We start from the raw sequence: 26058 nt of genomic DNA, 5'->3' as shown, positions 1-26058 counted from the left end.
AATTCAATTCAGATTGCCATCCCTCATCACTGTAACAAAAGGGGTATTTTTTTGGGTGTCTGCAGTTTGTACTTTCAGGCCAGCAACTAGTTCAAGAGTTCTTCAAATTTGGATGCCACCATTGCAAAAATGTTATTCTATGAAGTTGCCTGTCTGTATTCAAAATGTTAAAAGCCAGTGAAACTGTTTGTGTTCAAAAAGTATAAGTGTCAGGAGAGGAGAACTGGATTCTCTCCTGAAGATCTCCTTTATATCTCCCAGTTATCGTTTCAGTGTGGCTCAGTTTAGTTAATCACAATTATTAGGGTCTGAAAGTTAAGTGACAAAACAGGACATTCTAAACTGCACATTAAGCAGCAGGGGTATGCCTTTAACAATGTGTTAATACAGGAGATGGATTAACATCTCCTGGAGTTTTTAATGACCACCAAGTAACATGAACATTCATCTATTGTCTTCCCCTGCTTAGCTCCATGAGACAGAATCAGAATGTCTCCCACACAATGACTGGCTTCAATTACCTTTAAGTTAAATTGTGAACAGGTTTTCTCTCTCGTTTTCATTAATATAGTAGAGGCAATCATTGCATGCTTCTCTTCAGCTTCCTTGTTTAGCTGTGTGGATTATTATTAAACTAAAAGCATCCCAGAAACAGCAGAAGATAAAGAGGAAAAAGTGAGAAGAAACTAAAAACAATCACAATCAGTAGAAAAAAGTAGCAGGCAAACTAAGTGGACTCAGGGTAGAAAAATCAAGGGTCTTAAAAGTGGCTGCAAAGATAGTAATCTTCCAATGTACTCTAGGTTTGGCGCAGGTTCCAATTGATTGCTAAGCCACCAATACTGCACCTATTCTTTTTTTTAGATTATGAGGACACGCAATCCTCTTTTATTGTCATTTAGTAATGTCTTTGCATTAAGAAATGATACAATGTTCCTCCAGTGTGATATCACAGAAACACAAGACAGACCAAGACTGAAAAACCGACAAAAACCACATAATTGGGCACGGTAAAAAAAAGTCACGGTAAAAAGACCTATTCCCACAAAAAGAGGAATGCAAAAGGCATTCTATAAAACCGTTAAATCTTTGACGCTGGAGCTTCAAACTCAAAGATATAAGGTTGCGGAAGCTTGGAGATCATTGGGTGTTTCAGCATGCTGCAGTCTCCAAGAGGATTCCAGGAGACAGAGACAGCTCGCACGAACTTCATGACAGGAAAGTAGCGGGAAGGGGTGAAACTGTTGTTCGACTCCATTTCACTGATTAAAGCTTCCATTGTTCGCTGATTAAAGAGACAAGGGAGATTGAAACATCAAGGCAAGAGCAGAGGGTGAGCGCTAGCTGCCTGTCTTTTGATCACTCTGTACCAGAGAGAGATAGGTCTGCTGCTGGCCCGGAAAGTATTCCCCAGATTTTTCTGTGTTTCACATGTGTACTTGCACTATAGCCTTTCTTTCTGTCTTATCGTTTTCATATTGTCTTTCTTCCAATCTTTCTTACTTTTTGTGTGGGGAGAAGGGATTTGGGGGTTGATCTGCCTGTACTACTCCACTTTTGTTCACTTTTTGTGCGGGAGGAGGGATTTGGGGGGGTTGATGTGCCTGTTCCGTTTTTGTATGGAGAGGGGAGATTATGGGGTTGATGATTGTGCTGCCTCTCCTTTCATGGCTACCTGGAGAAGAAGAACTTCAAGTTGTATACATTGATAATAAATGAATCTTTGAGGTTGTACAAATACACTGGATAAAACACAACCTGAAGGTGTACAACTGTATTTTCAAAGGGCATCTGGTAAGCTGCTGTGAAGAGTTACGCCACACGAGGTCTTAGCGTTGGCATTTCAGCATAGACAATTAACTGAATGACAGGGCAGGCTGGAGGGCCTCCTTTTGGCTCCTACTTCCTTGTATTCTTGTGTAAGTTTAAAACTTGACCTGTTTTTATATATAGGATAGTGGTTGCCTTCAAGAAATGGTATAATGAAAACTAACCCTCCATCTGTATTATAGACCAACATGCAAGGAAACTCACTTCCACTGTGCTGATGTAAGTCATATAATTTTCAAAACTTAATAAATTTTATTTGAAATCCTAAGTATCTTATAGAGAAAAGTAGATAAGAAGGTGCCTTGGGTATTTTATTTCTCTTAACAAATGAATAAGAAAGTGAAGACTCTAGGAGAACATAAGGAGTTTCACAGCCATGTTGGCAGCTACATGGACCGGCCAGGAACGAGCAATCCACAGAGCAGATTATGGCCATGGGATGATATAAACAAGAGTTAATTTAACAGTGAACAATTATATTGTAAGAACACACTACGCATTGGGCTTCTCAGTCCCACTCCTATGACCATACGTGAAATTTAAATCTAACCTTTTTCCATGACTCCACCACACTTGCTGCATAGGCCAGGATGTAGATATACTTGTGTTTATGCTCAGGGTTGATCTTGGAACCCGGTTTGAAGAGAGATTGCATGAAAAGATCAAGGAAGGCCGGGACTCTAATCTGGAACGAGAAGGAAACACACACAGTTAGATACAGGCATCCCTAGTAAAATAGAGTAAGTTCATAACAAATAATCTCAACAGAAAAGAGGAGGAATTTTACTGAAATTACTACTTTTTCTCAAAACAGATCACTGCAATCGATAGCCAGTACAGTAACTTCCCTTTTGAGCTTTTGAACTGGCTATACGACCTGGCATTTTTTCGGCCTGGCATGTATAAGCCAAGTTGAGGCTGCAGATCGAGCCAGTGTTTGGCCATTGCTGCAGTGGACTCGAAATGGCCAAGCTGAGGCAAGGCAGAGTCAAGACAAAAGGGCCTGGGCCCGAGAGCAAGCAACAAGCTGCTGCTTAGCCGATTTAAGCACTGGGCCAGATTGGAAAGGTCAGGTACAGGCTGAATTGAGGTGCCAGGGCCAGGCCTGAGAGTGTATCGAAGTAGCAGGACTCAGGTCCAACAGCGAGGAACAACCTGAGATTTGACCGATTTAAGTGACCAGTCAGGTTGAAAAGACTAAGGACAGGCCAGTGTCAGTTTCCTGCTCCACAGCGTTTATTCACCTCTGCACTGAACTAAGGCTGTGGCCTGCAACTAATGGGCTCCTGGATCAGCTGTGACCAGCTTTGAGGCTGTGGGCTCGCTTCCCTGAACTTCAGTTCTGAATGTTAGTTGCTTATTTTTTATTGTTTGCACAATCTGTTTCTTTTCTGCATATTGGGCGTTTGACTGTCTCTTTTCTTAATGGGTGCTATTGGGTTTTTTTGTTTTGTCGCTGCCTGTAAGGAGATGGATCCCAAGGTTGTATAATGCACACATACTTTGATAATAAATGTACTTTGAACTTTGTTTTCAAACTGGTTTAATAGATCATTATGAAATGCAAAACAATGCCCATTTCTGTAAATGTACCCTCAAGTTTGACAAAACAACTACAGTCAGAACCAAGTTTCTGAATTTGGATTTTGGAAAATTGGATAGAAATAATAAATGTAATGTGGATGTTGTCAGTTTTAAAACAGTAGTTTAAAGAGAATATGTTCATCAGAGGGCTTGATCAAAAATAAACTGCTGGAAAATTAACATGGGATATGAGTCTTCGGTCAGACTTAACACTCCATTCGTAAGACCATAAGATATAGGAGCAAAATTAGGCCATTTGGTCCATTGAATCTCCTCTGCCATTTCATCATGGCTGATCCAATTTTCCTCTCAGCCCTAATCTCCTGCCTTCTCCCCGTATCCCTTCATGCCCTGACCAATCAAGAATCTATTAATCTCTGCCATAAATATACATAAAGACTTGGCCTCCACAGCGGCCTCTGGCAAAGAATTCCACAAATTCACCACTCTCCAGCTAAAGAAATTCTTCTTCATCTCTGTTCTAAAAGGACACTCTCTATTCTAAGGCTGTATTCTCTGGTCTTCCCACCATAGGAAACATCCTCTCCACATCCACTCTATCAAGACCTTCACCATTCTGTAGGTTTCAATGATATCACCCCTCATTCTTCCGAATTCTAGTGAATATAGGCCCAGAGCCATCAATCGTTCTTCATGTGACAAGTCATTCAATCCCGGAATCATTTTGTGAACCTCCTTTGAACCCTCTCCACTGTCAGCACATCCTTTCTAAGAGGCCCAAAACTGCTCAAAATATTCCAAGTGAGGCCTCACCACTGCTTCAAAATTACATCCTTGCTTTTATCTTCTAGTCCTCTTGAAATGAATGCTAACATTGCAATTGCTTTCCTCACCACAGACTGAATCTGAGAATTAACCTTTAGGGAATCCTGCACAAGGACTCCCAAGTCCCTTTGCACCTCAGTTTTTTTTGTATTTTCTCTCCTTTTAAAAAAGTCAACTCTTTAATTTCTTCTACCAAAGTGCATGACAATGGATTCCACCTGCCATTTCACTGCCTATTCTCCGAATCTATGTAAGTCCTCTATAGCCTCTCTATTTCCTCAAAACTATCTGCCCCTCCACCTATCTTCATATCATCTGCAAACTTCGTAACAAAGCCATCAATCAATTCCATCATGCAAATCATTGACATATAACGTAAAAAGAATCAGTCTCAACACTACTGTGGTGACCTGTGGACCACCACCAGTCATCAGCAGCCAACCAGAAAAAGGCTCCCTTTATTCCCACTCTTTGCCTCCTGCCAATCAGCCACTTCTTTATCCATGTTAGAATCTTTCCTGTAATAGCATGGGCTTGTTAAACAGCCTCACGTGTGATTCCTTGTCAAAGGTCTTCTGAAAATCCAAGTACACAAGATCAACTGATTCTCCTTTGTCTAGACTGTTTATTTCTTCAAACAATTCCAACAAGTCTGTCAGGCAAGATTTTTCCTTGTAGAAACCATGCTGACTTCAGCCTATTTTATCATGTGCATCCAAGTACTGTGAGGGCTCATCCTTACATCTTCCCAAACACTGGCCTATCTTCTGCCTCTCTCCCTCTTGATAGTGGAGTGACATTTGCAATTTTCCAGTCTTTTGGAACCATTCCAAAATCTAGTGATTCTTGAAAGATGATTACAAATGCCTCCAGTCTCTTCAGCCACCTCCTTTAGATCCTTAGGGTGTACACTATCTGGCCCAGGTGACTTATCTATGTTCGGGCCTTTCAGTTTCCCAAGAACCTTCTTCCTAGTAATGGTAGCTTCACACACTTCATGCCTGTAACACCTAGAACTTCCATCACACTGCTAGTGTCTTCACAGTGAAGCCTGATGCAAAAGCTGATTCAGTTCATCCGTCATTTTGTTGACCCCCATTACTACCTCTCCAGCATCGTTTTCCAGTGGTCCGATATCCACTCTTGCCTCTCTTTTACACTTTATGTATCTGAAGAAACTTTTGGTATCCTCTTTAATATTATTGGGTAGCTTACTTTCGTATTCCATCTTTACCTTCTTAATTACTTTTTAAGTTGCCTTTCATTAGTTTTTAAAAGCTTCCCAATCCTCCAACTTCCCACTAATTTTTGTTCTATTGTGTGCTCTCTCTTTGGCTTTTATGTTGGCTTTGATTTTTCTTGTTAGCCATGGCTGAGTAAGTTTCCTTTAGAATAGGTCTTCCTCTTTGGGATGTATCCATCCTGTGCCTTCCAAATTGCTTCTAGAAATTCCAGCCATTGCTGCTCTGGCATCATCCCTGCCAATGTTCTTTTCCAATCAATTCTGGCCAATACCTTTCTCATGCCTCTGCAATTCCCTTTACTCCACTGTAATATTGATACATCTGACTTTAGCTTCTTCTTCTCAAATTTCAGGGTGAATTAGATATTCTTGTGATCACTTACTCCTCAGGGTTCTTTTACCTTAAGGTCTCTAATCAATTCTGGTTCATTGCACAACACGCAATCTAGAATAGCTAATCCCCTAGTGGGCTTAACCACGGGCTGCTCTAAAACGCCATCTCATAGGCACTCTAGAAATACTCCCTCCTGGAATCCAGCACCAACCTGATTTTTCCCAATCTACCTGCAGAGTGAAGTCCCCATGACTATTGTAACATTGCCCTCTTGGCATGCATTTTCTATCTCCCATTGTAATTTGCATGCCACATCCTTACTACTGTTTGGGAGTCTGTATACAACTCCCATCAAAATCTTTTTATCTTTGCAGTTCCTTAGCTCTATCCACAAAGATTCAACACCTTCCGACCCCAGCAGAGCAATGCCGCCCCCTCTGCCTTCCTGCCTGTCCTTTCAATACAATGTGTATCCTTGGACATTAAGCTCCCAGCTGTAATCTTTCAGCCATGATTCAGTGATGCACACAACATCATACCTGCCAATCTGCAACTGTGCTGCAAGTTCATCGACCTTATTCTGTATACTGTGCACATTCAGATACACCTTCATTCCTTTTCGATTTTGTCCACCTTTTATGTTGCAACTTATCCCGTTAACTGCAATTTTGCCCTATCAACAGCTTCTCCTCACTACACATGGTCTCTGTTTGTAAACCAGCTACCCTCATCTTCAGCACTATCATCTGCCTTTCCTAGGATACTCCTTGCATTGAAATACATGCTACTCAGGACACTAGTTGCACCATGCTCAACCTTTTAATTCCTAACTTTGTCTGAGGTCTTACCAACATCTGCCTCCACAACCTCTCCACTAACTGTTCTGGCACTCTGGTTCCCATTCCCCTGTAGCTCTAGTTTAAACCCCACTGTGCAGCATTAACAAGCCTTCCCACTAGGATATTAATCCCCCTACAGTTCAGGTGCAAACTGTCCCTTCTGTACAGGTCCCACCTTCCCTGGAAGAGAGCCCAATGATCTAAAAATCTTATGCCCTCCCTCCTACACCAACTCGATAGCCATGTATTAAACTGTATAACCTATCTAGTGCTGGCCTCACTAGCATGTGGTACGGGTAGCAATTCTGAGATCACAGCACCAGAGGTCCTCCCCTTTAACTTAGCACCTAACTCCCTGAACTCCCTATGCAGAACTTCATCACTTGTCCTACCCATGACATGGACCACGTCTTCTGGCTGTTCATCCTCTCATTTAAGAATGGTGAGGACTCAATCCAAAATATCCCAGACTGTGGAACCCTGGAGGCAACATACCATCCAGGAATCTCATTCTTGCCCACAGAACTTCTTGTCCATTCCCCTAATGGATCCCCTATCATCACAGTGTGCCTCTTCTCCCCTCTTCCCTTTTGGGCACAGAGGCAGACTCAGTGCCAGAGATCTGTCAGAATCAGGTTTATGGGCACCGGCATGTGTTGTAAAATTTGTTAACTTAGCAGCAGCAGTTCAATAGATAACAGAGAAGAGAAAAAAAAGAATAAATAAATAAATTCAGCATATGTATATTGAATAGATTAAAATCGTGCAAAAACAGAAATAATATATATTAAAAAAGTGAGGTAGTGTTCATGGGTTCAATGTCCATTTACGAATCGGATGGCAGAGGGGAAGAAGCTGTACCTCAATCACTGAGTGTGTGCCTTCAAGCTTCTGTATCTCCTACCTGATGGTACCAGTGAGAAAAGGGCATGCCCTGGATGCTGCAGGTCCTCAATAATGGACGATGCCTTTCTGAGACACCGCTCCTTGAAGATGTTCTGGGTACTTTGTAGGCTAGTACCCAAGATGGAGCCAACTAGATTTACGACCCTCTGTAGCTTCTTTTGTCCTGTGCAGTAGCTCCCCCCTCCCCCATACCAGACAGTCTGTCAGAATGCTCTCTATAGAAGTTTTCAAGTGTTTTTGTTGACATACCAAATCCCTTCAAATTACTAATGAAGCATAGTCGCTGTCTTGCCTTCTTTATAACTACATTGATATGTTGGGACCAGATCAGATCCTCAGAGATCTTGACACCCATGAACTTGAAACTGCTCACTCTCTCCACTTCTGATCCCTCTATGAGGATTGGTATGTGTTCCTTCGTCTTACCCTGCCTGAAGTGCACAGTCAGCTCTTTTGTCTTACTGACACCGAGTGCCAGGTTGTTGCTGTGACACCTCTCCACTTGTTGGCATATCTCATTCCTGTACGCCCTCTCGGCTCCATCTGAGGTTCCACCAACAATGATTGTATCATCAGCAAATTTACAGGTGGTATTCGAGCTATGCCTAGCCACACAGTCATGGGTATAGAGAGAGTAGAGCAGTGGGCTAAGCACACACCCCTGAGGTACACCAGTGTTGATCGTCAGCGAGGAGGAGATATCATCACCAATCCACAGATTGTGGTCTTCTGTTTAGGAAGCTGAGGATCCAATTGCAGAGGGAGGTACAGAGGCCCAGGTTCTATAACTTATTAGTCAGGATTGTGGGAATGATGGTGTTAAATGCTGAGCTATAGTCGATGAACAGCATCCTGACGTAGGTGTTTGTGTTGTCCAGGTGGTCTAAAGCCATGTGGAGAGCCATTGAGATTGCATCTGCCATTGACCTATTGTGGCAATAGACAAATTGTGATGGGTCCAGGTCCTTGCTGAGGCAGGAGTTCAGTCTAGTCATGACCAACCTCTCAAAGCATTTCATCACTGTAGATGTGAGTGCTACTGGGCGATAGTCATTAAGGCAGCTCACATTCTTCTTCTTAGGTACTGGTGTAATTGTTGCCCCCCCCCCCCACCCCCGACAGTATCAAATCTGAAATACCTATTGATGAGGGGGATGGCCACAGGGGTACTCTGCACTGGCTCTTTAACTCCTTTCCCCTTCCCGACTGTTACCCAGTTTCCTGTGTCATACACCTTGAGTGTAACTACCTCTCTATATGTCTTATCAATCACCTCCTCGGCCTCCCAAATGATCTGGTGTTCAACCAGTTCCAGCTCCAACTCCTTAACGCAGCGTGTTAAAAACTGCGGCTGGATGCACTTCTCGCAGCTGTAGTCGTCAAGGACACTGGATGCCTCCCTGCCTTCCCACATCCCACAAGAGGAGCATTTCACTGTCCTGCCCAGTATCTCTACTGTCCAAGCTGAGCAGATATAAAGAAGGGAAGGAAAAAAAGCATGAGGCTTTCTTTTCCTTTGCTTTCTCTAGGTGAAGCCTGTCTTTGCAGAAGCCTCGAAGAGCTAAAGCCTCACAATCACCACTCTGACTCTGCCCACTCAGATGACAACTGCTGTGTTTGCCCCTGCCTTCCTTTAATTTGCTCTTACTAATCAATCCCAAACGTCAATTGGTTGCAGGTTAAAGCTCTTACTTGCTCCAGCGACCCGCTGCTGCTTTTGATGTCCGGTTTGGCCGCTGGTCAAAGCTCTTTTTCACACAGACACTATAATCATGCTTATTGTCTGGACTGGCACAGGATGTGAACTCTTGCAGAAGGTGACATCGTTCAATGTCAAGAGGCAAGAAGATACAGTGGATTCCAGTTAATTGGGACACATCATGACCAATGCATTTTGGCCCAATTACAAACCCCATTTCCAGAAAAGTTGGGATATTTTCCAAAATGCAAATAAAAACAAAAATCTGTGATATGTTAATTCACGTGAACCTTTATTTACCTGTCAAAAGTACACGCACTCTGTGTCTACAAAGCCACGTTGTTGTAGCCCGTGCAGAATGTGGTCTGGCATTGTCCTGCTGAAATAAGCATGGATGTCCCGGGAAGAGACGTCGCCTTGATGGCAACATATGTCTCTCTAAAATCCTAATATATGCCTCAGAGTCAATGGTACCTTCACATACATGCAACTCACCCATGCCGTGGGCACTGATGCACCCCCATACCATCACAGATGCTGGATTCTGCATCTTTCGCTGATAACAATCTGGATGGTCGTTTTCATCTTTGGCACAGAGAACTCGACTCCCGTTTTTTCCGAAAACTAGCTGAAATGTGGACTCATCTGACCACAGCACACGGTTCCACAGTCTTTCGGTCCATCTGAGATGAGCTCAGGCCCAGAGAACTTGCCGGCGTTTCTGCGTAGAGTTGATGTATGGCTTCCTCCTTGCGTAATACAGTTTCAAGTTGCATTTCTGGATGCAGCGACGGACTGCGTTGAGTGACAATGGTTTTCCGAAGTACTCCCGAGCCCAGGTGGTTATAATTGTCACAGTAGCATGACTTTTCTGTGCATTTTTCAATCCTATTTTAACTCTGTCCCAACTTTTGTTGAGTGTGTTGCAGCCATCAAATCCTATATTTGTGTATATTTACAAAATACAATTAAGTTGGTCAGTAAAACTATTTAAAATCTTTTCTTTGTACATTTGTCAGTTAAATAAAGGTTTACGTGAATTAACATATCAAAGATTTTTGTTTTTATTGCATTTTGGAAAATATCCCAGCCTTTCTGGAAATGGGGTTTGTAAGTGACAGACCCAATTAGCCAGTTTCATGGAAATAGTTAAAAAAGTATAAAAAAGATAAACTACCGTTTAAGTGAAATACAGAACAAATTACCACACTACTAATACTACCACTGTACTATAAAACTGTGTACTGATTCCTACTAGTTATTGATGGAGAAATTCATCCAGTGTAGGCTGCCATTTTTTTGATTGACTATAAGTGAACAAAACCAGTGCAGACACCTAGTGCAGATAATGGACTGCCTTAATACAATGTCATTGATGATGGCATCCTCCAGATATTCAAGATGATTGTCAATATCTTCAAATTCTTTGTAGTTCCTAACTTGTTGAAGAAGTTATTGTTTCGTATGGCAGATGTTTTTCTCTTCACAATTCTAATTGTCTTTGTCAAGCCACCACTCCAGCTCGTGGCCTCATCAATGGACTGCGGCAAAGCCATCTGGGATCTTGGTGAGAAGGCAAGTTTGGACCCAGTGGCGGTCGCCCTAGGTTGGGGCACCACAGGGGCAAGCTGGGGTTTGTCGGGCACCCCATCAGTGTAGTGTTTGCGTTGCTTTGGCATGTCAGCTTCTGAGTCTATTTGTAGCTGCCCAGTTTTTTTCTGGTGGCTGTAGTAAGTAAAGCACAGGAGGAGTGAGGTGGGAGGTGGGGGGTCATCAATCAGATATCTCTGCGGGTGGTGGGGAGGAATGGGGCAATGGCGTGCCAGTGCTGGTGCTATTCAGTGTGTTCGTTATAGGAATCAAGGTTCTTCAAGTTGTAGAAAATAGCAAAATCGTTTCATTTTCACTCACGGCTATTTCTGGCATCTTCAAGACTGAATGCTTGAAACCACAGTGAGCAGAGCTATTCTTAATTGTCTTATGGTTCATCTCTCATCAGCTATCAGTGACAAGAATCACTGCTTTTTGAACACAAGCACACTCAACTGATGCTATTTAAAAATTGTTCGCTCTAAGCACAATGTAGTGTCTAACATCCACACGTGCACATGAATAACGCTAGTTCGAAACAGTTCAGCAACAACCTCCTGTCCCAACTAAGCGGCAGAGTGTCTCAAATAAACAAAAAGAATCCCAGCTATTTTCTCAATTACTATTTGTCCGTTAAGAGTTATCTCAAATACGTGGCTGCCCCCATTAACCAATAGCTCAAATAACCAGAATCCAATGTACAAACGTATTTGGGAAATTGAGGGGAGCCCAGTATTTGGAGAGGTTGTCTTCTTGTCTCAGTTAAACAGGTGCCTGAGAGCATTTCTTACCAGTTCGACAGGTGGTGGATCCATGCTTGTGAACATCTTGTATAACACCGTGATATCAGCAGGATTGAGCGCTCCTTTGGATAGCATGGCACCCAGTGCCTGGCAAGCTCGGGGATAAGATGCAGCTGTGCCCAACGCTAAAGTAATCTGACTGGCATCATGACCTCTGTAGGAAGGTAGCACAAAGAGCATTAACTTTCCTTATGACTCGAAAGGAAACTGCACAAAGAGCTATGAATTTTTGTTTGAAGTCACCAAGCAGTTCAGCACAACATAAGAACTATATGGACTGTGGAAGCTTGCTACATGCAGAGCTTACAGCAATTACGTAAAGAATCTCATTATCCCAGCATTAGTGAAGTGAAAGTCAGCCAGTGCTTGTATTCTTGATCACTATCAAGTTATCACTGTTGGAATAAGGATCAGAATCAGGCTTATTATCACTGAGAAGTATCATGACATATCATCTTAATTTCCAAAAATTCACCAGTCTGCATCTTTAATATATTCAGCAATTAAACATAGAAGACAACCCTGCGTACAGACCTCCAAAGATTCGCTACTCACATCTAAGGGCTGTACGGGCCTGTATTGCTAAATAAAGTAAATTTTACACTGTCATTGTTTTACATTGTACTACTTCAATGCACTGTTGCAACAAATTGATCTGTATGGATGATATGCAAAGCAAGTTTTTCACAGTATTCAAATACATAGACCAATTTATTAATTCATCCAGTGGCACTAACCAATAACCTGCTCACCAAGGCCGACTTTGGGTTTCACCAGGATTACACATGTCCAGGCTTCACTACAATCACAAATAAAGAGCTGAATTCCAGAGGAGCGGGCACAGTGATTGCCCCTAACAGTTTTTGACTGTGTAGCATCAACAGCCTGCTCAACTGAAGTCAACAGGCATCAAGGGGGTAACTTTCCAATGGTTTAAGTTGTACATCACACAAAGGGAGATGGCTGTTGTTGATTACTTTTATTTGTCGCATGTACATTGAAATGCACAAAGAAATCATTGTTTGCATCAAATCAAATTGGCGAGGATTGTGCTGGGTAGCCTGCTGGTGTTGCCACAATTGTGGCACCAACATAGCATGGCCAAAACTTACTAATCCTTACCATATGTCTTGGAATGTGGTGAGATATTAAAGGGTTAAAGGGGTCGGGAAATGATTTTTGGACTCTTGTGAATAATGGGTTAAAATTGCTACAGACCTTTGTTTGTTCTGTTCTGACTGATAACCTTGCAGACGTTATGCTTTGTGGATTGAAACTGCAAGGATTGAGCTGAGCGTTTTTTTTGTCGTGTAAGCTAGGTCTATAAATTGTAATACTTCTAAGTTGGACAAAGGTTCGATACGAACTCACAATCCTTGTCTCACCTGCGGAACAGGAGGTGGTAAAACTGTCCAAACGAATGTGAAACTACAGTTGAAAAAGTGGGGGGCAATGTCATCCTGCACATTTCCTCAGGCTGAAGAACTTTGGTCTAGTAAGGCAACCAAGAGATCTAGGTCTTAAAATAATACTGTTGCTAGGCATGTGACTATGGGGGTAGCTAGGAAAACTGCTTCCTGCTACATGACAGAAAGGATATAAAAAAGAACTCTGTATCTGTGTGCGGAGAGAGAGAGACCACTGGTACGAATCCCATGTGTGCTCGAGAAGTTTTTCTCTTTTTCTCTCTCTCTCTCTCTCTCTAGTAGCGAGCTACTAATAAAGAAGCAGTTGCTTTACCTCCCGTAGTACTGTGTGTTCTTGCATCGGGTAACAGGTGATAATTAGAAGTAAGGTTTAACAGTGAGAGGAAACTGGAACACCTGGAGGAAACCCATTCCCTCATGGGGAGAACGTACAAACTCTTTACAAGCAGTGGCAGTAATTGTACACCGATTGGTGATCTCTGGTGCTGTAATACCATTACACTAACCGCAACATTCCTGCGCCATGTTCCCAAACCACCACTTCAAAAGTTCCTGATGAGCACATGTCCTAGGCTTGATCATTTGTGGCTCCTTCAGCTGTGACTAACCCTTCTTCAAAAGGTGAGAAATGGTGATGTATTGTGCTGCTTCGTGTACTGAGGAATTGCAAGTAGAATTAAGCATAGCTTAATTTCACTTGCAACTCCTCAGCAAATGAAGTCCAAGCTTGCATACAGCAAGTCCTTAAGTGACAAGTAACGGCAAGTAACATTCTATGTTGGTGCCACAATTGTACCCAGAACAATCCTCGCTGATTTGATTTGACGCAAATAAGGCATTCTTTGTGTGTTTCAATGTACATAAAGTGTCAGGCAATATCCACCTCTAACAAGAGTCTAACCACCTACGCTTGACAATCAGTGGTATTACCACTATTGAGTTAATATCCTGTGATGTCACCACTGACCAGAAAGCCACAGGTACCAACCATGTGGCTGGGTGTCCTGCGGCAAGTACCCCAACCTCTGATGCCACAGAATCTTTTCACCATTTACAAGACAGAAGCCAAGAACATTGTAGAATACTCTGCACTTGCCTGGATAAGTGCAGCTCCAATAACACACAAGTTGCTTGATGTCATGTAGGACAAAGTTGTCTGTTTAAATGGCCATCCCTAAACCACTTTAATCATGGATTACCTGTACTCTTGCTCGCTTGTCCAGCACATGGCATGAACAGAATGCACTGTAATTACTCACCAAAGCAACGATAACATCACCTCATAAACCTGTGATGTCACACACCAACACTACGTTCCCCTTGCAAGTATTCTAAGATACAATGTTGGATCTCAATCCTGGAAATTCTTATCCAACTGCTCTGTGGCAGCACGCCCACAAGAGGAGCTGCGGCAGTTCAGGAAGGTGACTTGCCACTACCATTCGAACAGTAATTAGGGATGAACAATACATGCTAGTCTTGTTAACAATGTCCAAATCCCAAAAGTGCGAGCAAAAAAGTTGCTGTGTAGTCTCTATGCATGAGGTAATGCAAGAAAATCTGTAATCCAGGTGACAAGAAGTTGAAGATACCAATGGATGAGGTAATGCTAGGTGACTAATGTCAGGTCACTCGTCTGAGTGCTACTGGTACCATGTAACCCAGTACTACCTGTCGCATGGTCGGGTGGTGGGCGACTGAAGTCTGATTTATACTTCTGCGTCAAATCGACGCCATAACCTACGCAAGTGGCCTACGCGCATTGTGATCATTTATACTTGTGTGTTGGTGTGTCTGCGTCACTCTGCAATTCACGCTCATCACGCATGCGCACACACCTGCCCGTGCAAGGCTTCATGGTCATGGTAGTCTTTCTCGGGGTAAACAAGTTTAAAGTGAGCGTCTTTTTTTCGTAAACGCCAAATGTGTCCTCCATAATTTCGGAGGTCTGTAAAGCTTTATGGAAAGCATTGCAGCCAGAGTTCCTTCCCTGTCCTTCAGTCGCCCAATGGGAAGCTATTGCAGCAAAGGAGGAAATGCAATGCTATCAAGCAGACCAATCACAGTTATTGAGGTCTGCATTGCTGCAACGCGTAGTTATATTTTGGGAGAGGTGCGCGTCAGGCTACGGCGTAGGGATCCGCGTAGGCACTGCGTAGGGTTCACGGCTAAGCCATACCTACAGCATCGATTTGACGCAGAAGTATAAATCAGCCTTAAACTGGCTCCCCCACCAGGCTTGACTAGTGAGGAGGGTGGCCAGACACCCTGCAGGACCAAAAACAAGACCTGTCAAAGGGTGGATGAACCCTCTTGTAGGGTCAACGGCCATGTAGCAAACACATGCCGTGAAGCGCAGAAAGGGCATCCCTTGCATCGAAGCTTGGTCTGGCCATTCACTGCAACAGAACTTCCCCCAGCCGTCTTGGACCCCACCATGTTGCTGGATCTGGGAGGGGATGTCGAGAGGGTGGGTCTGGACCTATGCAACCCCCTACTCACCTAAAATCCACTCACACACACACTCTTCCTTTCTGAGGAGTGGGGTACCACCCCACTAACTGACTGAAAGGAACCATCATCATCCTATGGGATGGATAGCCAGGGAGAGAATAGAAATTGGCCATATCAGAGGCACGTGGTAATGTATGTGGCACTAAAAGTTGGCAAGTGAATGATCTGAGTGACATGCAAGTTATTTTGCCCATTTCTATATCTACTGACGTAGGGATGCCTGGGATAGGATAAAATGTGGTTGACCATGGAGATAATCTGTAATGGTCACTGAGTGAACAGCAGCAGGTAGTGAGTGAGAACACTGACAAGAGAGTGTAAGAGCTGCGAAATGCAGAGTAGAGGGACATGCCCGACAGGATGGTGAGGTCCTTCACTCCCAGATGAGAAAAAAACACAACCGAGCTGAGTCAGTATCACACGTGGACCACTGATGCAAATAGAAATTAAGTTACCTGAATTTGCAGAATTAAATTTTGTGCCCTCTTAGTCACCCAGTTTTACCCTATCAGAGACATCACCCCTACTTCACCTTCTCTGCAGCCTAACAAGTTGTTAGCTCTGCTACCAGATCTGATGAGCAGTTCTGTTTATATTACAATTGGCCATTCGTGAGATATGTAAAAGAAGATTGTTATTGCCCACTGCAAGAGGTTATGCAAAATGATCTGTGCCAATGCATGAATGATTGAAAGTGCCCATGGATGAGGTACCGGTAATAGAATATGACAAGTAGCCATGTATGATATCATTGACAGAAGAAATGGATGACCGCCAGCTGACGGCGGTTATGCAGGAAGGCCAAAGGCAATGGAAATGTATGCTCGAGCAATTCAGGGAAAGAATGAAGAGTCAGCAGTCTGTGATTAAAAGTCTTTAAATTTTGCCAAAATCTCATCGATTGATTGTATACTTACTTCTCATGTGCATATCTCTGAACTTCCTGTGCAATTCTTCGGACAGCGGCACCCCCTTGCTCTTCCTGGGCCAACATAGACATTATGGACTGAGCGTACAGGTACGTGTGCTCCCCATGACATACCATTTTCTGTGGAAATTACCAACAGCGGTGTTGTGAAAAAATATACTATATGTGCGGTCAATTTACACAAGAAATGTAACAATTCAAAGGTAGCTTCAAGTAAGCAGAAAAAAACAGTTCCTATTTAGTAGAAAGCAAACAGTAAAATAGCAAGAGAAGTCTATAATGTATTGAGGGAAACCAGGCTGTGACTGCAAATTTATTTAACATTGAACTTTCCTTATGGCTCCTCTGGGATAAAGCTACCTTTTCAAACACTAAAATGACCTCATATCTTTGAAATTATGATCAGTCTTCTCCAAATGCTTCCCCAAAGAAACATCCTCTACTTGAAAAATGTAATAAACGCAGAGAGGTACGGAACATTCTTTAAGTATTTCACGTATGCTAAAAGAAGTGGTCTTCATTTTAGCAATACTTTGCCAAGATAAATGGAAAAATAAAAATACTTGTTTAGATAAATTTACTCTGAAACAGAGGCTTCATACTGATACAATCGTAATTCTATCTAAAACCCTTTTACTAATAAGCATTAGATCTGGGAAGCATTTCTTTTTAAATCAAGGAATATCTGGGTAACTACCATCAAGAATGCTTACTGTGCCATCCCATGCACGCACTTTGGCGATCCGATCACCTGACTGCACTTCTACTTCCGGCTTCCAGGCAGAGTCTGAAGACTTCTGCACCAGTGGTGAGGACAAAGAAAGTACGGTCAAGGAAGGCGAAGGAGCATTTACAGGACTGCTTCAAGTCAGTGGACTGAATAATATTCAAGGATTCCTCTTCGAATCTGAATGAATGCACTACAGTTGCCACCAACTTCATCAGGACCTGTGTCGATGAGTGTGTGCCTATGAGAACATACCAGACATATCCAAACCAAAAGCCAGAGATAAACCAGGAGATTCATAGTCTGCTCAGGGATAGAGCTGCGAAATTCAGGACTGGTGAGCCAGAACTATACAAGAAGTCCAGGTACGACCTACGTAAGGCTATTTAGAGTGAATAAACAATTCTGGTTGAGGTTAGAAACAGATCTGGATGCACGTCAGCTCTGGCAGGGTTTGTAGGCCAATACTTCATACAAGGCAAGACCTAATATCATAAAGGGCTGTGATGCTTCACTCCCAGATTAACTCAGTGCCTTTTATGCATGCTTTTACAAGAAAAATAAAACTACACCTGTGCAAATCTCTGCAGCATCTGGTGACCCTGTGATCTCTGTCTCAAAGGCCAATGTCAGACCATCTTTCAAGAGAGTGAACCTTCACAAAGCATCAGGCCCTGATGGTGTTCAGTGGTCCCCAACCTCCCGGCCGCAGACCGATACATTGCCGCGAAGCATGCAGCGGTAGCCAGGACGCACCCAGCACATCTTTAAGAAAAAAGCCAAAATAAACAAGCTAATTAATTAGGTACCGCTCAGCACGTAAAGGCTAATTTATACTTGTGTGTATGGGCTACACCGTAGGCCTGATTAATACTATTGCGTAGCCCTACGCCGTAGCCAGCATGCATAGTTGTGTCTGTGTCGCTCTACAATTCACCGCCAAAACATTAGTTGGCAGTGGGGTTTCTATGCCACTGTGTTGAGTTTCTTTGTGAGAGACATGGACAAGGAAATGCATTTCAAATATTTTCGGATGTCGGCAGGTAGATTTGACGATTCGGTTCATCGTGTCCAACTGTTCATTTCGCATCAGTGTACATACATGGCGGAGAAAAGCAATCAAAAATGCGTATGAGGAAATGCGATGCTACCAAGCGGACCAATCACAGTTGTTGCGGTCTGCATCGCTGCAACGCGTGAGTTACATTTTTAAGTAGGTGCGCGGTACCTACGGCGTACATTTGACGCACAAGTATAAATCAGCCTTAAATGTTGGCCCAGATGAGAGGTGATAATCGCCTCTGATCTGGGCCGACAGTTACGTGCTGGGTAGCACCTAATTAATTAGCTTGTTTATTTCGGCTTTTTTCTTAAAGATGTGCTGGGTGCGTTCCGGCTACCGCTGTACCCCTGCATGCTTCGTGGCCCGGAGGCTGGGGACCACTGGTGTACCTGGTAGGGCTCAGAAACTCTCTGCCAACCAACTGATGGGAGTGTTTAAGGACAACTTCAATCTCTACCTGTTACAGTCAGAGATTTCCATCTTCTTCAAAGGGGCAATAATCATACCAGTGCCCAAGAGCAGGGTGAGCTGCCTCAATGGCTATCACCCACTTGCACTCACATCTACTAAGTGCTTTGAAAGGCTGGTCATGGCCAGAATCAACTCCTGCCTGAGCCTACAATAGGTCTACTGTGGATGCAATCTCACTGGCTTTCCACTTGGCCTTGGAGCACCTGGACAATAGCAATATCTACGTCAGGCCATTGTTTACCGATTACAGCTCAGCGTTCAACACCCTCAGCTCTAATCAACAAGCTCCAGAACCTGGGCCTCTGTATTTCACTCAGCAAATTGATCCTTGACTTCCTCATCAGGAGACCACAATCAGTACGGATCGGAAATAACATCTCTTTGTTGATAATCAGCACTTCAAAGATACTTAGCCCACTGCTCTACTCTCTCTACAGCCACGACTATATGGCTAAGCACAGCTCAAACACCATCGAAAAATTTGCTGATGACACAATTATTGTTGGCAAAATTTCAGGTGGTGACGAGGAGGTGTATAGGAGTGGGTTAGATCAGCTGGTTCAGTAGTGTCACAAGAACAACCTTGCACTCAACATCAGTAAGACCAAGGAATTAATTGTGGACTTGAAGAAGGGGAAGTCAAGAGAACTCACACACGAGTCCTCATCGAGGGATCAGCAAGGGAGAGGGTGAGCAGTTTCAAGTTCCTGGGTGTCAACATCTTTGAACATCTATCCTGGGCACAATATATTAATGAAATTACAAAGAAGGCACAACAGCAACTATATTTCATTACGAGTTTGACGGGACTTGGTATGTCACTGAAGACTCTCACAAATTTCTACAAATGTAAGGTGGAGAGCATTCTAACTGGTTGCATCACCATCTGGTACGGAGGGGCCACTGCACAGGATCAGGAAATTGCAAACTCAGCTGGCTTCTTCATGAGCACTAGCTTCCCCAGCATCGAGGACACCTTCAGAAGCGATGTCTCAAAAAGCTGCACCCATCATTAAGGAATCCATTCATCCAAGACATGCCCTCTTCTCAGAGCTACCATCAAGGAGGAGGTACGGGAGCCTGAAGCCACACACTCAACGTTTTAGGAACAGTTTCTTCCCCTCCGCCATCAGATTTCTAAATGCACAATGAACCCACCTCACTGTTTATTTTTGTTTTTTGCACTATTTATTTAATTCAATTAAATATACACACACACATGCTTCTTATTGCAATTACTGTTGTTTTTATTATGTATTGCAATATACTGCTACCACAAAATAACAAATTTCACAACCTATGCCAGTAATGTTAAACCTGATTCTGAACTAATCATCTGCCTACACAAGATTATTGAATCAGACCTTCCCTGTGCCACACAGAACAAACGACAGCTGTAAAAGGGAACACTGAGCAACCAAAAGACCCAACCACCACTTACTCCTGCCCACACTACACCAGAATATGTGGATCCTGGATCGGCCACGACAGTAACCTGAGGACCCACCAATAGACAATCCCTCAGGAAAGCATTACACTCAACTCGAGTGATTGCACAAAGAGCAAAAGGAACATTACAATGAACAACATGGAATCCTATAGTAAGGGAACTGCAATCTAAAGCACATGCCTAAAAATATAAAATCAGGACTCACTGCAAAGTTACTAGAATCCAAGAAATCAAACACACAAGTTAGATTAGAACAATTACAAAGTCTTTTCTGGCCTTTTATAAAGCAAGGGTGTTGGTATCCAGGAGACTCAATGACATGGAGTTGGATAACCAGCAGAAGTCAGGTACTGAACACTAGTTAAAAAAGATCCTCAGGACAAAAACATGACTGTGGGCAAGTCCACTCCGTGGAAATGAAGATAGTGGGGAGGAGGAGAAACCATGAGTAGACCTGCAAAACAGGAGTTTCCTTATTTCCTACAGAATCTGAGGAGGGTTTAGAAAGGGCAGATCAGTCCCTGATTGATCAAGAGTGCTGAGATCATTGTAACCCACATCAATCCACCAGTAAAGAAATCAGATAGGACATGGAGAATGTCGATTTACTGCACACACTACTGGGACAGGGCCAGCTGAACACAGCATGCATTCCAGCTACCATAACAAAGGATATATTTCAATCATATTTACAGTGCTGTGCACAAGTCTTAGGCACATACATAGAATTAGGGTGCCTAAAACAATTGCACAGTACTGCAGTAATTTTGAGCATTGCACTGTATTGCTGCAAAAAAAACCAAATTTAATCACCTATGTGAATGATGATAAATCTGATTCTGACATGGGTCTCTACTGTGGACTGAGAGTGGGAAGGGGACAGGAAAAGGGATATCATGGTTGGCAAAAGCAGAAGGGAGAGGGGAGTGAGCAGGAAGCATCAGTGAGACATTCCGTAATGATCAATAAACCAATTGTTTGGAATCAACAGACCTTGCCTGTTGTTTCAGAGCTGGGTGTGTACACACCTGTGCCATCCCTGACCTCTGCTACTCTTTCTCTGTTACCTGTCCCTCACGCCGTCTGTGGCACTCCACCCTCGCCATTCCCAACATCCCTTGTTCCTGCCAGATTTACAAACTCCTCTCTACTCCACGTTGACAAATACAGAACTGTGCAAAAGTATTAGGCACCTTAGCTATATATACTGTTTGGGCCTAAGACTTTTGCACAGTTCTGTATAACTGATAAAATCCAAGAAAAATGTTTAAAAACAATAAGGACTAGTCATCAGTGTGAATGGGTGTACATGATCTACTGTGTGGAAAAGCAAGGATCGACTTGCAGAGGAAGATTTAAACCGCTGAAGTGGAAGAGAAGCCCAATACAAGCCTAGAACAAGAACAACCACCAGCCTTGTGGCAAACAGTTGTGATTTTTCAGAACTATTGACTTGAAGTGTCAAGCTGCTCTAACCTTGCCTGTAGGTCAGTGAAGTAGCCCAAACAACATGAACAGTGAAAATTGATGAAACTAACAAAGTTCTTGAAAAGTCAAGGTATCAGTCAATTGAAAGTAGAATCTGTTAGTCATACCTGCAGACTGGCTACCAAAACCTATCTCAAGACTATCACTATTAGTGAAACATGGTTGCAGGAGGGGTGTGATTGACAACTAAATATTCCTGGATTTCGTTGCTTCAGGTGTGATAGAATCGGAGGGGCAAGAGGGGGAGGTGTTGCATTGCTTGCCAGAGAAAATATAACAGCGGTGCTCTGACAGTATAGGTTAGTGGGCTCGTCTAGGGAGGCTATTTGGGTGGAATTGAGGAATAGGAAAGGTATAGTGACGCTTATAGGGGTGTATTATAGACCACCTGATGGGCAGCGAGAATTGGAGGAGCAAATTTGTAAGGAGATAGCATATATTTGTAGTAAGCACAAGGTTGTGATTATGGGAGATTTTAATTTTCCACACATTGTCTGGGAAGCCCATTCTGTAAAAGGGCTGGATGGTTTGGAGTTTGTCAAATGTGTCCAAGATAGTTTTTTGCAGCAATACATAGAGGTACCAACTAGAGAAGGGGCAGTGTTGGATCTCCTGTTAGGGAATGAGATAGGGCAGGTGACGGAGGTATGTGTTGGGGAGCACTTCGGGTCCAGTGATCATAATACCATTAGTTTCAATATAATTATGGAGGAGGATAGGACTGGACCCGGGGCTGAGATTTTTGATTGGAGAAAGGTTAACTTTGAGGAGATGCGAAAGGATTTAGAAGGGGTGGATAGGGACAATTTGTTTTATGGGAAGGATGTAACAGAGAAATGGAGGTCATTTAAAGGTGAAATTTTGAGGGTACAGGATCTTTATGTTCCTGTTAGGTTGAAAGGACAGGGTAAAAGTTTGAGAGAGCCATGGTTTTCAAAGAATATTGGAAACTTGGTTCAGAAAAAGAGAGGGATCTACAATAAATATAGGCAGCTTGGAGTAAATGAGGTGCTCAAGGAATATAAAGAATGTAAAAAGGATCTTAAGAAAGAAATTAGAAAAGCTGAAAGAAGATATGAGGCTGCTTTGGCAAGTAAGGTGAAAATAAATCCAAAGGGTTTCTACAGTTATATTAATAGCAAAAGGATAGTGAGGGATAAAATTGGTCCCTTAGAGAATCAGAGTGGACGGCTATGTGCGGAGCCAAAAGAGATGGGGGGAGATTTTGAATAATTTCTTTTCTTCGGAATTCACTAAGGAGAAGGATATTGAATTGTGTAAGGTAAAGGAAACAAGAAGGGTAGTTATGGAAAGTATGATGATTAAAGAAGAGGACGTACTGGCGCTTTTAAGGAATATTAAAGTGGATAAGTCTCCAGGTCTGGACAGGATATTCCCTAGGACCTTGAGGGAAGTTAGTGTGGAAATAGCAGGGGCTCTGACAGAAATATTTCAAATGTCATTAGAAAAGGGGATGGTGCCAGAGGATTGGCGTATTGCTCATGTTGTTCCATTGTTTAAAAAGGGTTCTAAGAGTAAACCTAGCAATTATCGGCCTATGAGTTTGACGTCAGTGGTGGGTAAATTGATGGAAAGTATTCTTAGAGATGGTGTATATAATTATCTGGATAGACAGGGTCTGATTAGGAACAGTCAACATGGATTTGTGCGTGGAAGGTCATGTTTGACAAATCTTATTGAGTTTTTTGATGAGGTTACCAGGAAAGTTGACGAGGGTAAAGCGGTGGATGTTGTCTATATGGACTTCAGTAAGGCCTTTGATAAGGTTCCACATGGAAAGTTAGTTAGGGTAACTATCTGCTATATTGACTCGTGTATGTCTAGGGGAAATCCCGCCCAGCACCTGCTTCAACACTCCCCTCAGGGTCAGTCGCAGCCCGAATCAAGCCCAAACATCAATTATTAGCCAGCACACCCAGTAAATTTTAACAAATACACTTTATAGATGTTACTAATTCTATGACATTAATATGAATTTGATACAGAGAGGAAAGTGATAAAAAAAAAGGCGCCAACACTTATCAAGGTCCAAGTTCTTCGCGCGCAACCGTTGGAGCTCAATCGAATCCTGACGACCACCCGAATCCTGTCGACTCACGGCTCGGGATCACCCGGAGTGATCGACCGGAGCCTCTCCGCACATCTGCGGTCCTCCCTGTCTCTCCTCCGACTCCCCGCCAAAAACTCCCGTCCACCGTCCTCCTCGTCTCTCCTCCGACTCCCCGTCTCTCCTCCAACTCCCCCCAAAAACCCCGTCTCTCCTCCAACTCCCCCCAAAAACCCCGTCTCTCCTCTGACTCCCCCCAAAAACCCCCACACGTCCACCGTCCTCCCCATCTCTCCTCCGACTCCCCCCCCAAAAACCCCTTCCACCGTCCTCCCCGTCTCTCCTCCGACTCCCCGTCTCTCCATCGTCCTCCTCATCTCTCCTCCGACTCTCCGTCTCTCCACCGTCCTCCTCGTCTCTCCTCCAACTCCCCGCCAAAACTCAGTCCACAGTCATATCATACAGCATGGTATCCGAAAACAAAACGATACATAACCACCCATTGGCTAATAGAGCCTTGCTATCTCACTCTAAAGTAAAACAAACTGCTAGCGCAAACTCTCTTCAGCGTTTAACACAACAAAGCCGCATTCCCCAGATTAACATAACAAAGTCGCCGTTTTAACTCTAACAAAAAGAAAGACCCCGTACATTAGGAAGGTTCAATCGTTAGGTATTAATATCGAAGTAGTAAAATGGATTCAGCAATGGCTGGATGGGAGATGCCAGAGAGTAGTGGTGGATAACTGTGTGTCAGATTGGAGGACGGTGTCTAGCGGTGTGCCTCAGGGATTCTGTACTGGGTCCAATGTTGTTTGTCATATATATTAATGATCTGGATGATGGGGTGGTAAATTGGATTAGTAAGTATGCAGATGATACTAAGATAGGTGGAGTTGTGGATAATGAAGTAGGTTTTCAAAGCTTGCAGAGAAATTTAGACCACTTAAAAGAGTGGGCTGAAAGATGGCAGATGGAGTTTAATGCTGATAAATGTGAGGTGCTACATTTCGGTAGAACTAATCAAAATAGGACATACATGGTAAATGGTAGGGCATTGAAGAATGCAGTAGAACAGAGGGATCTAGGAATAATGGTGCATAGTTCTCTGAAGGTGGAATCTCATGTGGATAGGGTGGTGAAGAAAGCTTTTGGTATGCTGGCCTTTATAAATCATAGCCTTGAATATAGGAGTTGGGATGTAATGTTGAAATTGTATAAGGCATTGGTGAGGCCAAATTTGGAGTATTGTGTACAGTTCTGGTCACCGAATTATAGGAAAGATGTCAATAAAATTGAGAGAGTACAGAGGAGATTTACTAAAATGTTGCCTGGGTTTCACCTCCTAAGTTACAGAGAAAGGTTGAACAAGTTAGGTCTTTATTCTTTGGAGCGTAGAAGGTTGAGGGGGGACTTGATAGAGGTATTTAAAATTATGAGGGGGATAGATAGAGTTGACGTGGATAGGCTTTTTCCATTGAGAGTGGGGGAGTGTGAAACAAGAGGACATGAGTTGAGAGTTAAAGGGCAAAAGTTTAGGGGTAACATGAAGGGGAACTTCTTTACTCACAGAGTGGTAGCTTTGTGGAATGAGCTTCCAGCAGAAGTGGTTGAGGCAGGTTTGATGTTGTCATTTAAAATTAGATTGGATAGATATATGGACAGGAAAGGAATAGAGGGTTATGGGCTGAGTGCAGGTCAGTGGGACTAGCTGAGAGTAAGAGTTCGGTACGGACTAGAAGGGCCGAGATGGCCTGCTTCTGTGCTGTAATTGTTATATGGTTATATTAGTTTCACAGGATAGTTTGTGATCCATAAACTGGAAATCTGATCAGCAAATCAGTAGCCCAGCATGTCTTGGGGCAAACACTCCCTCAGAGAATGTATAAATTGCAGCAACGTTTACAGAAATTTGAACTCCTATGGGAGGAGGTTTAGGTTAGATTAGATTTATTTATTAGTCACACGTACATTGAATCATACAGTGAAATGAGTCGTTACCATTAACAACCAACACAATCCGAGGACTCAGAATATTGTGTTCAGTTCTGGTCATCTCATTACAGGGAGGATGTGAGAGCATGAGACATGGTGCAAAGACGCTGCCGGGATTAGAAAGCATGTTTTATGAGGATAAGCTGAACAAGAACAGGTCCTTTCTCTCTGGAGCAAAGGAGAATGAGAGGTGACCTTATAGGGGTGTACTAGATGATAAGAGGCATAAATTGAGTGGATAGCCAGAGACTTTCCTTGGTTAAAAATGGCTAATATGAGAGAGGGTAATTTTAAGGTGATTGAAGTCAAGTAT

At 43.1% G+C, this 26058-nt stretch overlaps 1 protein-coding gene across 1 annotated transcript in view; it reads right to left on the bottom strand.

Annotated features, from left to right (window-relative positions):
- nelfcd (negative elongation factor complex member C/D) overlaps positions 1-26058 on the bottom strand; it is a 114763-nt gene that overhangs the window by 43283 nt on the left and 45422 nt on the right. Inside the window, exons 7-9 of the mRNA XM_072238750.1 lie at positions 16473-16603; positions 11603-11768; positions 2381-2515 (exon numbers count right to left, since the gene is read on the bottom strand). Of these exons, the coding sequence (XP_072094851.1) occupies positions 2381-2515; positions 11603-11768; positions 16473-16603 (432 nt within the window). The remainder of the gene's footprint in view (positions 1-2380; positions 2516-11602; positions 11769-16472; positions 16604-26058) is intronic.

Source organism: Mobula birostris, chromosome 2 (genome assembly GCF_030028105.1).
Source record: "Mobula birostris isolate sMobBir1 chromosome 2, sMobBir1.hap1, whole genome shotgun sequence".
Taxonomy (NCBI): Eukaryota; Metazoa; Chordata; class Chondrichthyes; order Myliobatiformes; family Myliobatidae; genus Mobula; species Mobula birostris.
The sequence above is the reverse complement of the archived record's forward strand: the minus strand, read 5'-3'. Positions and strand labels throughout refer to the sequence as shown.